The 13,921-nt window shown below is 41.0% G+C and overlaps 1 protein-coding gene across 14 annotated transcripts in view; it reads left to right on the plus strand.

Annotated features, from left to right (window-relative positions):
* The window catches only part of SLF2 (SMC5-SMC6 complex localization factor 2), a 70,616-nt gene that overhangs the window by 43,049 nt on the left and 13,646 nt on the right, over window positions 1-13,921 (plus strand). For all 14 annotated transcript variants that reach the window (XR_006282497.1, XM_038409120.2, XM_043518040.1 and 11 more), the window contains 8 exons: window positions 2,079-2,181; window positions 6,007-6,082; window positions 7,703-7,841; window positions 8,650-8,752; window positions 9,738-9,914; window positions 10,558-10,655; window positions 12,379-12,466; window positions 13,062-13,190. Coding sequence is in view for 13 of the 14 variants with exons in the window: in XM_038409120.2 (XP_038265048.1) it covers window positions 2,079-2,181; window positions 6,007-6,082; window positions 7,703-7,841; window positions 8,650-8,752; window positions 9,738-9,914; window positions 10,558-10,655; window positions 12,379-12,466; window positions 13,062-13,190 (913 nt within the window). In the remaining variant the exon portion in view is untranslated. The remainder of the gene's footprint in view (window positions 1-2,078; window positions 2,182-6,006; window positions 6,083-7,702; window positions 7,842-8,649; window positions 8,753-9,737; window positions 9,915-10,557; window positions 10,656-12,378; window positions 12,467-13,061; window positions 13,191-13,921) is intronic.

Here is a 13,921-nt window from a genome sequence, read left to right on the forward strand (position 1 = left end):
TTGAGACTTTGAAATTAAATGAGTCTTTATTTGTGAAATACATACATTGCTCAGTGCTAACATTGAAACACATTGGCTATAGGTAGGACTATTTGCTCCTTGCAATTAACACTCAAGAAGCAAGCACTACAGGGGTAATTCATGGTGGCATGTAAACATTACTTGGCCAAATGCATCACATACCAACACATTACTGGAAATTGTCAAAATGCTTCTTCAAAGCCTCCCTGATTTGAAAAGCCTCCCTCTGCGTCCCTCTAATTGCTCTTGTATCTGGCTGCTCAGAATCGGCAGCTGGCTGCTCGGAATCAGTGGCCCATCCCTGAGGAAACTTTCTCCTTTTGATTCACAAATATTATGGCGAATACAGCTGGCTGTAATGACCATTGGAATATTTTCCTCATTGAGGTCTAACCAGCGAAAAAGACAGCACCAGCAACCTTTTAATTGTCCAAAGGCATGTTCAGCAGTCATTTGGCACCTGCTGAGCCTGTTATTGAAGTGCTCCTTTCTGCTGTCTAGATTCCTGTGTAAGGCTTCATGAGCCACAGGAGCTAAGGGGTATGCACAGTCTCCAAGGATCACTGTGAGCATTTGCACATCCCTCATTGGAATCTTCTGGAAAGAAAGTCTCAGCATGCAGCTGTCTATACATTCCAGTGTTCTGAAAGATGCATGCATCGTGCATCTTCTCTGACCACTCCACACTGAAATCAGTGAAACAGCCTGGGTGATGCACCAGTGCCTGCAAGACCATGGAGAAGTCACTCTTTTGGTTGATATGCTCTATTGCAAGATGGTCAGGGGGTCAAAATTGGGATGTGTTCCATCTATCACCCCGTTGCAGTTAGGGAATCTCATTACTTCAGAGCCATCTATTATTTCCTGGACATTACCGAGAGTCATAGTCCTTCATAGCTGGATACAATTAAAGGCCCTGCACACTTATATCACCACAGCACCCAGGGTGCACTTTCCAACTCCAAAGTGATTTGCGACTGACTGGTAGCAGTCTGGAGTTGCCAGCTTCCACACAGTGATGGCCACTCCTTTTTTCCACAGTGAGGGCAGCTCTCATTCTGGTGTCCTTGCACCTCCATCTGGGGTGAGCTCCGCACACAGTTCTAAGAAGGTGGCTTTATGCATTTGAAAGTTCTGCAGCCACTGCTTGTCATCCCATACATGCATCACGAGGCGATTCCCACCACTTAGTGCTCGTTTCCCAAGCCCAGTACTGATTCATAGATACTAAGGTCAGAAGGGACCATTATGATCATCTAGTCCAACCTCCTGCACAGCGCAGGCCACAGAATCTCACCCATCCACTCCTACGAAAAACCTCACCCGTGTCTGAGCTCTGATGGTCCAGCTTGGCAAGCTGTTCTGTGAATGGCAGCAGCAATCTTGAATTATTTGTTTCCAAAGCAGACTGCAGAGCAGGGAACCCAATTCACTCTGTTCTGCAGCTCATGGAAAACTGCTGGACCAGCTGCGTTGTGTTCGTAATGCTCATCATCACAGTGATCAGCAGCTGAGGATCCATACTGTCAATTAGCGGTAGTGGGCACACAGTTTACGAGGGCTGTTGAAAAATGGTGTGAAACGAAGTAGGAAGCCCATGGAATGATGGGATGGAAAGAATTGCATCACAGGATGGCATGCACATCCCCATGATGCACTACGATCCATTCCCAGAGCTCCCAGCAGCAGAGGGTCACAAAGGGTGGCGAGTTGCACAGTGGAATAGCTACCCCTAATGCAACACACTCTCTGTCAATGCAAGAGCAACGACTGTGGACATGCTCAGCTGACACAAGTAACGTTGCATGGACCTGCTCCACTGATGTTAAAGCAACTTACGATCGTTGTCAAAACTTAAGGTGACTTAACTCTGTAGCATAGACATGGCTTACAACTTGTATCCACCAGGAATATAGTGAAAAGAATATTTGCAATGGATGTTTCATAAACTCAAATTCTTAAGTGAGATCTTGGGGAAAAATACTGTTTTTATGGTTTTGGAGATGTCAATTTTATCACCAAATTGATTCCTGTTCTCTTTCTAACTATTTTCACAGATCAGAAGTAACACAGCAGCTTTCTTTAGCAACTCAGGGTTTCCTCAGTTGTGCTTACAGTTGTACACAGTGCCCCGTGTCAGTTTTGAAGTGGCTGTTTCAGGTAAGATCACTGCTATTTTCCATTTCTCCAAGGTTAGATTATACAATTTTATATTCATGATTAGTTTATTCAGGGTGTGACAAAGCTCTGTCCTGGCCTCTGTGGGTCCCGTGTTTCCTGGTGGATTTTGCTAGCCTCAGAGGCTCACTGTGACCCTCCACCTCACCCTTCTTTCTCTAGAGACAAGGGTCACAGTCTACTGAGCCATTTTCATCATAAGCCAGCGAGGGAGGTGAGGAGAAAAGTTATTTGTTGTCTCCCAGTCTCAGTGATTAATCGGGGACAAAGGTTGAGGGTGGGGAGGATCCCGGGCCCACCCTCTACTCCGGGCTCCAGCCCAGGGACCCTAATAGTATCAGCTATGGTAACTGACCTTTTAGAAACATGACATGTACAATTCCCTGGGCTACTTTCCCCACAGCAGCTCTCACTTCCTCAAGCTCCACTTCACCCTTACCTCAGGGCCTCCTTCCTTGTGCCTGATATGGTGAGTACTACTCAGCCTCTCCAACCGCGCAACTTCTTCCCACAGCTCCTGACGTGCACCTCCACCTGACTGACTGGGAGGCTTTTAACTAGTTTCAGCCAGCCCCTGATTGGCTTCAGGTGTCCCAATCAACCTAGCCTTCTGGAAAGTTCTTAATTGTCCCCAGGTGTCTTAATTGACCTGGAGCAGCTGCCATTTCACTTATCCTGGTACCAGGGATTTGTTTAGCCTGGAGCTAATATATCTATCTCCTACTACTCTTCCATAGCCATCTGGCCTTGCCCCGTCACAGGGGACACAGTTATACAGTCATACAGTTAGAATACCCAACATTGTGAACCTACTAGATCAGTTTCTAATTTAAATATAAATCACCCTGTCTTTCTGGATCCTGATCTTTCCTCCAATCTGAAATATTTCAGCTGCACCTCTCTTCCTGCAAACATCAGAGACATTTCAGACACTGTGGGGTTCCGGGGCTTTGCCATGCCACTTTGGTCTTTTCACCTTCCTGGCACTACAAATGGAATAGGACTTCAGCAATCCTGCCTTATTCTTTAGAATCCTAGTGTCTTAAATCTTATTTTGGGGGCAACAGAAAGCTCTCTTCCATCTTCCCATCACTATTATCCCTTTTAGGAGATCAAATTTCTTGTACCCACTCTGTCTAGTAGGACCACCTACCAAACTCCTTTTTTTTTCTCCTCTTCCCTCCCCAGTCAAGGCAGAGCTGGCCAAACAGTGCAAGTAGAAGACCAGTAGGTGTTTCTTCTGTCAGGAGTCGGAAGGATTGGGGCGCTCTGCCACACCTGCTCCCATTCCATCGAATCTTATGCTGGGGAAGGGGCTCTGACTCTGAACAGCGAATCAGGGTTTCCATTCCCTTGTGGCCCTTCCCCTATCACCAGCAGGCTTCTGTAGAGACCCTCAAGAGGGGTGGTTCTGTCCTGAAACAGGCCTAAGGGTGGAATATCTCTTGTCTATCACATGGATGCTATTGACTTCAGACATGTGGGTACAGGAGTCTATACAGTATAGATGTTCTCTGGAGCTCCTCCACACCCTTCATTCCCTCTTTAGACCCAGAGAAGAATTAAACTGACTTTCACTTCTTTAGTTAAGGGCCTTAAAGCCTGTCTTTCGTGATAAAAAATCACAGCCGTAGTCTATATTTTCCACAATAAAGAATAGATTATGAAGAGTTTGACCTCTCTTAGACCTCAGGAGAATGAACAGGTAGATAAGGGCAAAGTTCAAGATGGAGTTCTAGTTGCAGTTATAGCAGAAATTTCTCCGTCAAACTTATTGACACTGGTGGTTATGGCAGAAGCTTTTCTGCATGTCTCTATCAGACCTGTTTAATTTCTATTGCTCAGTTGCAGAAATCACCACAAAAAGCCTTACTTTTTAGTCTGTCTTCTGCCCCCAGGATGTTCTGATGTTGTCAGTAGTGACACTAGCCAGACTTAAGGAGTCCAGGAATTCATCTTGACATTCTTATCAGAGCTTCAGCCCCAGGGGCCGTACAGGAGGCACCCCAGAGTACTTTCCTGGTCACATGATGCAGGCATGTGGGATTCTGATAAATAGCTCTGACACCCCTCTCCTTCCAGCCCCCTTTGCTACTACTAGAATGAGTGATTCAGAAGATCAAAACTGAAGAAGCAATTAATGGTCAGTCATTCTTATTACCCCCGAATTGGCCAAGAATACATGGTTCTCAGCTAGTTAAATGAAGAGATGTAACAGTTCCTTCTCTGCAGACAGCCTCTCCCGTCCCATAGTCTGTTCTTGCATACTGCCTCAACTACCTAAACTGGGTAGCTTGGCTGTTCAGCAGCAGTTGCTAAACAAGGTACTCTCCTAGCTTTCTTGTGGGCATTTTACCCTTTTCAGCTTATTCCGAGTATTGACAGAATTTTAGTAATGGTGTCAAGGGGGGTGGATCAACTTGGAAACCAGACATTCCATCTCCACTGGATTACTTACAGCTCATCCTAGACTTGGAGTTGAACAGTTGCATCTCAACAGCAAATAGTGTTCACAGGTTTGTCATAAGGTAGCTCAGAGACTTTGATATCAAAGTTTTTAGGGCAATTTGTCAATCCAAAAGTTAGAGCTGTTTTCCAACCTGGGAGCTTCCTGTAGGGTTATAAGCTCTTGCAACCTATCAAGTCACTGGAAAGTAGATGTCCCCTCCATACTTTCTCTCCGTAAAGACATGCTTCCTGGTGTCATACTTATGCAGAAAGAGTCTGAAGTCTCTGCTCTTAGAAGGCACTGACTTTACAGCATATTACATACAGCAGTTCTCTGTAGTTCATTTATTATCAAGGTAAACATCCTTCCATTTATCACAAGGAATTATTCATCTTGCCCAAAATCCTCAACGTGCATAAATTCACTATGGGTAGGTGGGTCAAGTTCTGAATCATTGGAGAATATGCAGCTTCAGAAAAACTGATTCCAGAAGGCAGGAGCCCACTTACCACATTGGCCTTAGGAAAAGACATGAACCACCATTTAGGAAATCTTCTTTAAGGTTGTCTTTATATCTTAAAAAAAACCTTCCTCCCCAGTTCTCTTCAACAATATTCAGGAAGATGGTATCCAAATGGATTAATACAGTACTGCTGGTTTTAGGAAATGCTGCTCTCCCTCCTTACCAATTTTTCTTTACTGTTTGCTACATCTCAAATGTTTCTGAGGGAAGAGGTCAAGATTCAGAGAGCAGAACTTACTACTGCATTTCCTTTCTTCCCCCCAAACTGCCTGACTCAATAAGTTCTTCCTCTACAATCACCTCTTCAAGGGTAATGTATATTGTTAATACATTTTGAATAAGGTCTCGAGTTTATCTACTGAGCATTCAGTGTTTCAGTACGGTATTATGGATGCTTATCTGGCTTAAGAGTTGAAGTCAAGTCACAACTGTCTTCACTACTGGTTAGAAGAGAGACTCTGTCCAGTTGGCTTAGCCTGCGGGAGAAGTCAGTTCCAGAAAGAAAATCTTCATGTGACTGACATATCTCACATTGAGGTTGCTGCTACTAGTATGAATCTTCTCATGAACTTTTGAGACATCGGGATGGTAGGGTTCTGACCGTATCGTTTGCAAGAATGTAAATTTTAATTAAAACATTCACAAGATAAGAACTCTGTTTGAATGACGCAAATAACCCGAATACCCTGTGGTATCATGCCTCACACTGTTCCTTGCTTAGGAAGCTTTGGCATTTATTTTTTTGTAACCTGTTTCTTCTCTTAACAAGGATTCAGATTATTTTATTAATAAAATTGCAGTGTATCTAATATATCTTAAATGCTTCTTTCAACAGATGATGTCAGTTCATTCAGACTACTATGTTTCAATGCAGATTTTGGATACGCTGATGGAGATAACAATTAAAAATGGTGAGTCTTTTAAATGAGACAGTGTGATTGACTGAGGAAAATGGTCATTAGGCCCAAATCTAGAAAGAGGAAAAATAGAGAATATGTTGGTTCTCTTTCATTACATTGCCACTGTAGATCCAGATTGTGAGTTTAGGTCCCTTTGTTGTGTGATGTGGTACACATTTCATAACCACTAGTCTTTCAGTGATTGTGTGCAAGCCGTGCAGCTGGTCATGATCTCACTGTACAGCTGCAGGGGTGATACACCCACTACCAAGGTTACTCTGGTCAATTACCTTCAATCCTTGCCCAAATAGCACTAAAACTAGGAAGACATCTGTCCAGTAGATCAAATGTTGACTTTTTCCCTCACAGAAGTCTCTTTCTCAGCCTTTGTTTTGTGAAGTATAGGCAAACAGTCCATAGACAAACTAGAAGGCAGTGTGATTTTTTTCAGATGGTTATATCAAATGCTGCATGGTTTTCCTTCAGGATAAATAGCAGAAGTGGTAACAGAGGGCCCCATGTATGGAAATGGCCTTCAGGCATCTGCCCCTGCCTACGTCTCTGCTCTCATTTCCTGCTTATCCTCCCCTCTCTCATTTGCAGTTTCAAGGACTTCTGTCTGACCACTCCATATATTCTCCAGCTTTTTTGTTCATTCAAATCCCTCAAAACTCGCTACTGATTGAAGCCTACCAGCTAATTCTTTTAATTAAAAAGGCAGTCACTCACCCATTTCATATAAACTTTTAAAAAGCTGGTATTGTTTGAGTTTCTCTGAACCATCCTATTTATTTTCTCCTTGATTTCTGTTATCTGTTTAGATTGTAAGCTTCTGGGACAGGGAACATGTCCTCCTTTGTCTTGTACATCACCGTGTGGTATCTTTGTCTCAAATGTTACTCAATAAGAGTAGGGTTTGATCCTGTTTTGCGGCACTTTCAGTTTCCACTGTTTTCAGCATTTCTCACAACAGCATCAAGTCCCAGTTTACAAAAGCGTAACCCAGTTCAGAGCTATAATCCTGATTCTTTTTGTTGTCTGAAAAATTTTGCATCTCATTTTTATCTTCCCTTCTTAACTTAGCTACCCCTGGGCTCGAGAGCATCTTCTGCAATTACTGTGTGTATGTCAGACAGTAATGCATGCTATAAACCAATATCCCCTAGGCTTTGAGCATCATCTCTTTTTGGTAACTGCCATCAAACAAGAGTAAATTATACTTGTACAATGCTTTCTGGTTTAGAAATTGTGTCCATTCTTAGAGGCAGGCATAACCCTTCCGGTATTCAGATAAATTGTCAGTGGGGCTATTATCAGGTCCTATGAATGTAACCCTCACCCTACGTATCATGCCCTGGGTTGGGGAGCAACTTCAAAAACTCACCTAAAACATAAACTGCTCTCAACTAGACAATATCACCTTTCAGTGTCAAGTACCACACGTTGGTTCTACAAAATTATCCTGGTGGCTTTGTGGATAACAGGCCTGTACTTTGATATACAGAAGATCCTCTTGTTAGTAGTGCTTAGCACTGGCATCACATATGGCCATTGCACATATTCAGTTTCTTTAAAAGCAACAAACTCTAAAATTAACTTTTTAAACAAAAATGTCTTGTTTTGTACTTGTAGCTTCCATCGATGCACAGTCTAAAGCGTGGATTCCCTCACTGTCTGATATATCGGCTGTATTTATCAATATGGGAGTGCCTTTTAGATCTTTATTTCCTCTGCAGCATCTACAGCCCACCTTTAGTGAAGATGATATTTTGTAAGTATTTTGCTCTTGCTTTCTTTGCTCTAAACGATAAATACCCTATCTCGTGCTGGAATGTAGACTAGGAGCTGCTTCCTTGGTTTTCTTCTGTCATGTCCACTCTCTCTGGATTTTTAACAGTGTACAACAGCCTGACTGTTAACCATATAGTACATAGAACACATACCATTATAACAATTTCTGCCAGTTAAATGTTCAACAAACCAGAGAGTTTATCAGTTCTTGGCTCTTCCTGCTTTAACTTTTCATTGAGTTTTACAAAAAGCACAACCTAGGAAATTGGGCCAAACCATTAAGAGTGCTTTAGAGCAGTGGTTCTCAACCAGGGGCCTGGGGTCCCCTAGGGGGCCTCGAGCAAGTTTCAGGGGGGCCTCCAAGCAGGGCAAACTTCAGACTCACTAGGGCCCAGGGCAGAAAGCCAAAGCCCCACCGCATGGGGCTGAAGCCCAGGTCCCTGACCCCTGCTACCTGGGGCTGAACCTCAGCAATGTAGCTTTGTGGGGCCTCCTGTGGCATGGGGCCCCAGACAGTTGCCCTGCTTGCTACCCCCTAATGCCGGCCCTGGATTTTATATGCAGAAAACCAGTTGTTGGGCACAGGTGAGCTGTGGAGTTCTTATAGCATGTTGGGGGAGCCTCCGCAAGAAAAAGGTTGAGCCCCTCGCTTTAGAAACACCAAGAGCTTGTTCCCTATAACACTTTCTAAGAAATCATGCAATATTTGTCTTAAATTGAATCAAGATGGTTTTGGAGTATTTTTTTTTTTTTTAAATGTATAGGTTGTTTAACATGTTTTCTCTTAGATCTGAAATGCAAATAACAGTGGGAAAACAAACAAGTGGAGAAACCTCTGCAGGTCCTGCTTTTTCTTGTCTGCCAGAATCCAATCTAATTAATGTGGTCAAGGTGAGATTTCTCAAGTGTGTTTTTTTTAAGGGAGATCTATGTCTGAGTGCAGTACTGCGTATGTCTTGTGAAGGCAATACTACCCTGAGAGAAAACCAAGCTCATGTTTTTGAGCTAGCTCTTCCAAGTAAAAGTTTCTAAAATTTAAATACAAAATTTTTAAGTGGCTTCAAAAATATCTTGTGGAAATACTTTAATTGTCATTAACATATCATTTGTGTAGGGAAAGCGGTAACTGTATGATAGCATTACTGTTTACAGGAAATATTTAGAGCAACATTATTGAGAAATCCAGAATATGTGTATCTCAGGATGTAGGTTAAGGAGTACATATATTTTCAGAAGAGAATAAAGTGGGATTAACCCATACAGTGATACCTGAGAGCATCTAGTCAAAATCGTAGATTTTTCAAACGTTGTTTGTTTAGCTGGGAAGGTTGTCAGCAACTCATCACCCTATATTTATATAGAATGTCTATTCCATGGGGGATGATCACTGCTACAGCACCTTTTTCCAGCCTCTCTGGGGAATATTGTATTGGAATCAGATGAAAAGACACTCTGTCTGAATGACAGAAAGGAGGGAGTGAATAGTTTAAGAAAAATATGCTACTGTAAATGAAAAAATACTCCCTTTTAGTCCCCTGGTATGATAGATGTTGCAAAGGAAATCCATCAGTTAATACACATTCAATATGCCTGCTGGCAAATTTAAGCTCCTAGAATATATTTTAAAATACAGCAGAGCCCTGTTTACCTGGTCTCATTGGGACCCCTTGCCAGATTGGATAAAGAATGGGAAAATGCAATGCTGCATCGCCATCTAGTGGCTACAGGCGAGATCACCTGCTTCTGGCCCTGGAGTCCTGGTTGTTCTGTAAATGCACAGACCTGGTTAAGGAGGGGTCAGATAAATGGGGTTCTACTATAGTAATTTAACTAAAATCTCATAATTTAATACGTTTGGTTTTTTTTCCACAAAAAGTTTCTTGGTTTTTGTACAACTATGTATCCGGATGGTTATGCGGACCAAGAAATATTGCTGCTGCTGTTACTGCTATTTAAAATTAGCCTGGAAAAACTATTGAAGCAAATTCCGTTGATAGATCTTCAGTGCCTACTGTTAAAACTACTGAAAAATATCAGAGACTGGGATGCCAAGGTAACTTTATAACTAATTTTATAATGCTAGGTAAACAGCTTGAGTCCAAGGAAATCCCCTCTTGTTTAAACGTTGGCCTATATTTAAGTACATTCATGTGGTCATCCTGATTTGTGTTCTTGACTTAAAAAAAAAAAAATTTAATGTAAATAACAATATCACAATTGGAAAATTCAATACAAGCAAGATGAGTAATCATGGGGAAAGTGACTGCGTATGTGGGGGAGAGGGGTAAGTGTAAATGTTTCTCTACCATTGTGCTTGTCTGGCTTGTTTGTAAGCAAGCAGTATATTGAATTGTACAAGAATCTGACTCAACAGAATTCTTGTAAATTTAAAATGTCTGCTTGAAAGAATGAAGCAAAGCGTTATCCTAAATGTAGCTGGCAAGCGAGTTTTTTGGCATACAAACCTTGACTGTCCCACTGTAAATTAATAAACCTGGAATATCTATGGGCTGACTAGCTACAAATGCAATGCAAAAAATATCATTAAGGACATACTCTCCCTTCTTTCTGCACGACTCCAGGAAGGGGATAATCATTTGATTGTAGATATGTGAATTTTCTGACAACTTTTCATACATGTGACAGCTGACCATTTTAATATAATCCATTCTTAGTAAAGCTTTTTCCTTTTTAAGATGCCTCAGCTCTGTCTGACAATTAGTGAACTTTCCAGTCATCACCATGATCTCCTTTGGTTAGTTCAACTGGTCCCTAGCTGGGTAAAGCGTGGAAGGTAATAAGTGTTGCATTTATTTGATGTTAATAAGTTTATGTAATATCAAAATTGTGCTAAGCGCGTTAGACATATCTTGAAATACACACAGGTTTAAGTAAAGAAGCCTACAAAAAGTGGAAACATTGGAAGAAATTACTAAGAAGTATAAAAGAATAGCATAAGCATGTAGAAAGGCTAAGGCACAAAATGTATTGCTTCTAGTAAGGGACATAAAAGGCAAAACAAGGAGATTCTTTAATTACATTAGGAGCAAGAGAAAGACAAAGGAAAAGTACAGGTCCTTTGCTTAGTGGGCAGGAAGAGATAACTGATTACATCAAGAAGACTGAGGTAGTTTTGCTTCAATGTTCACTAAAAGGATACTCAACATAATATCAAGAACAAGGGGGAAGGAACGCAAACCGAAATAGGGAAAAGAACAGTTAGATATATTCAGGTCAGCAGGGCCTGATCAAATTCATCCTCAGTTATTTAAGGAACTAGCTGAAGCAATCTCTGAACCGTTAGCAATTATCTTTGAGAATTCATAAAGGTTGAGGCCCCAGAAGACTGGAGAAGGGCAAACCTAGTGCCTGTCCTTTTAAAAAGTGGAACAAAGAGGACCTTGGGAATTATAGACCTGTCAACTAACTTAGATACCTGGAAAGATTCAGGAACAAATTATTACACAATTAAAATTAAATAAACAGTTCGTAAGCACTTAGAGGATAATAGGATTATAAGGAATAGCCAATATGGATTTGTCAAGAACAAATCATGCCAAACCAACCTGACTTCCTTATTGGACAGGGTTATTGGCTTAGTGGGTATGGGGGAAGCACTACAGCTTTTGACACAGTACCATGTGACTTTTTTTCATAAGCAAACTAGGGAAGTGTGGTCTAGATGAAACTCCTATAAGGTGGGTGCACAACTGGTTGAAAGACCATACTCATAATAACTACCAGTGGTTCTCTGTCAAACAGTGAGGTTGTTTCTGGGGGCGGGTGTCCCACAGGTGTCAATTTTGGCAGTACTATACAGTATTTTCATTAATGACTTGGATGATGGGATGGAGAGTGTATGTATAAAATTTGCAAGTGATGCCCAGCTGAGAGGGGTTTCAAGCACTTTGGAGGGAAGGATTAGAATTCAAAATGACCTTGACAAATTGGAGAATTGGTCTGAAATCAGCAAGATAGAATTCAGTAAAGACAGGTGCAAAGTACTTCATTAAGGAAAAAAATCAAATGGACAACTGCAAAATGGGAAATAACTGGCTAGGTGGTGCTGCTGAAAAGGATCTGGGGATCACAGATTGTAGAGGATCACAAATTGAATGAGTTAGCAATGTGATGCAGTCCCGAAAAAAGCTAATATTCTCGGGTGTATTAACAGGATTCTTATGTGTAAGACATGGGAAGTAATTGGGTCCCATAGTACTTGGCACTGGTGCTGCCCCAGCTGAAGTATTGTGTCCAGCTTTAGGAAAGATGTGGACAAATTAGAGAGTCCAGAGGAGAGCAACAAAAGTTATAAAAGGTTTAGAAAACATGATCTGTGAGGAACGATTTTTAAACAACTGGGCCTTTTACCTTTATTTAGTGAAGCTGGAAGATCTGCACTAGATATGCAAAAAAGCACGTGCTAAATACTTTAGGGAAAGCATATTTTGCCCCATATGCAATGTTAAAAAGCACTTATTTGAAATGTTCCTTTTTTAAAAAAACTTCTCTTTCAGACAAATAAGACGACACCTTAGCCTAACGATAATTTCAAAACTTCTTAATAAAAAGTATACAAGTTTACCGGTTACCAGTGACCTGCAGGTACTGTATACATACCTTTTTGTTAAAATTTTGTGTACGTATGTGTGTGGGTTTTGTTTCATTTTGCTGTTTACTGATTAAATGTGTTTAATTTACATCTTGGTCTTGACTCTCTGAGGCTGATGCTGTGGTTTAGGAGTTCTTCAAGAAGACTGATTACATTACTAAAATTCTGTAAATCACTAGTGATGTATGCTGTTAAATATAGCTCTTCAATTCCCTGACTTATTCCACAGCTATCATTGCTTTATTCTGTAATAGGTGATTTATTTTTTTTAATGTTAACTCCTTAAGATCCATTTTCCTGACAATGGTACCATGCCCTTTGCAAGTTTCTCCTGCTTATTGCTTGTCATGCAAAAATCAGCCATTGGTTACTAACATAGTGTTGGCTTAATGTTGGCAACACACAAGAATTAACTTGTTAGTTTGTGAATAGAGTAAAATTACCTACTGTTTTAGATGTTGAGTTTTCATTTTGGTGGACAAAATAATCTCCAACTGGTGATGACCTGTTGTTTATACTGTATTGAGCTTTGCAGTGTCAGTAAGCTATACTAATTCCTAGAACATTTGTTTGTTGGCTTTTATATAGATGTCTCTTCTATATCAGTATCTGGTGCAGATGAAGCCTTCTGACTTACTAAAGAAAAAGATAGAAGCAAGAAAGGAGCAACAGGATGACCTCAGTGTAGAGTCCGTCCGTACAGAACTAGAGCAGCAGGTATATGTGATTTGCATTCCTCTTACACATTTATTTTGTCATTTGGAACATGTTGACTTTCACAGTTTTAGAGTTAAGTGCTTGAGGGGTTCTGTGTATGGAATGCCTTGCAGCATCTTGCTCTTAATATTTTATGTCCATTCATATGAGCTGAGATATTATTATTATTATTTATTGTTATGGTAGAGCTTAGAGGCCACAGCTGCGATTGGGTTCGTATTGTGCATGAAAAATGCCTAGCACATAAGGCACTTTGTGCCCCAAAAAGCTTACAGTCTGTCTAGAAGCTGACTACTCCGCAGTAATATTATTCTTTGTCTATATTGGAAGACTGGAGATTGCGTAGGATGGCTTTGTCTGAAAGCCATTCCTTCAGGATCTTGGTATACATATTTGATGTTGGGCGGTAAGCTGAGAGAAAAACATAGCTACCCATTTTATGCATCCAGTTTGTTTAATTATAACAATTGGAAATACAGAAGACCTTTCAGGTCATGTAGGGACCCATGTAAAATTGTTCCTAAATTGTATTTTCCAATGCTCTTGTCCGTACTGTTCCAAATTATTTATTTAGGCAAACTTTCAGATATACATGTTTAATGACCTGGCCATTTGGCTTTCCTGAGGGCTTAAAACTAGATATTATAGCACTAAAAATGATCCTAAAATCAATTATCCATGGTGTAGTTTCAGAGGAAGGTGGCAGCACTCTGAATTTAACTAAGATTCAA

The sequence above is a fragment of the Dermochelys coriacea genome, chromosome 7 (assembly GCF_009764565.3).
Source record: "Dermochelys coriacea isolate rDerCor1 chromosome 7, rDerCor1.pri.v4, whole genome shotgun sequence".
In the NCBI taxonomy this organism is placed as follows: Eukaryota; Metazoa; Chordata; order Testudines; family Dermochelyidae; genus Dermochelys; species Dermochelys coriacea.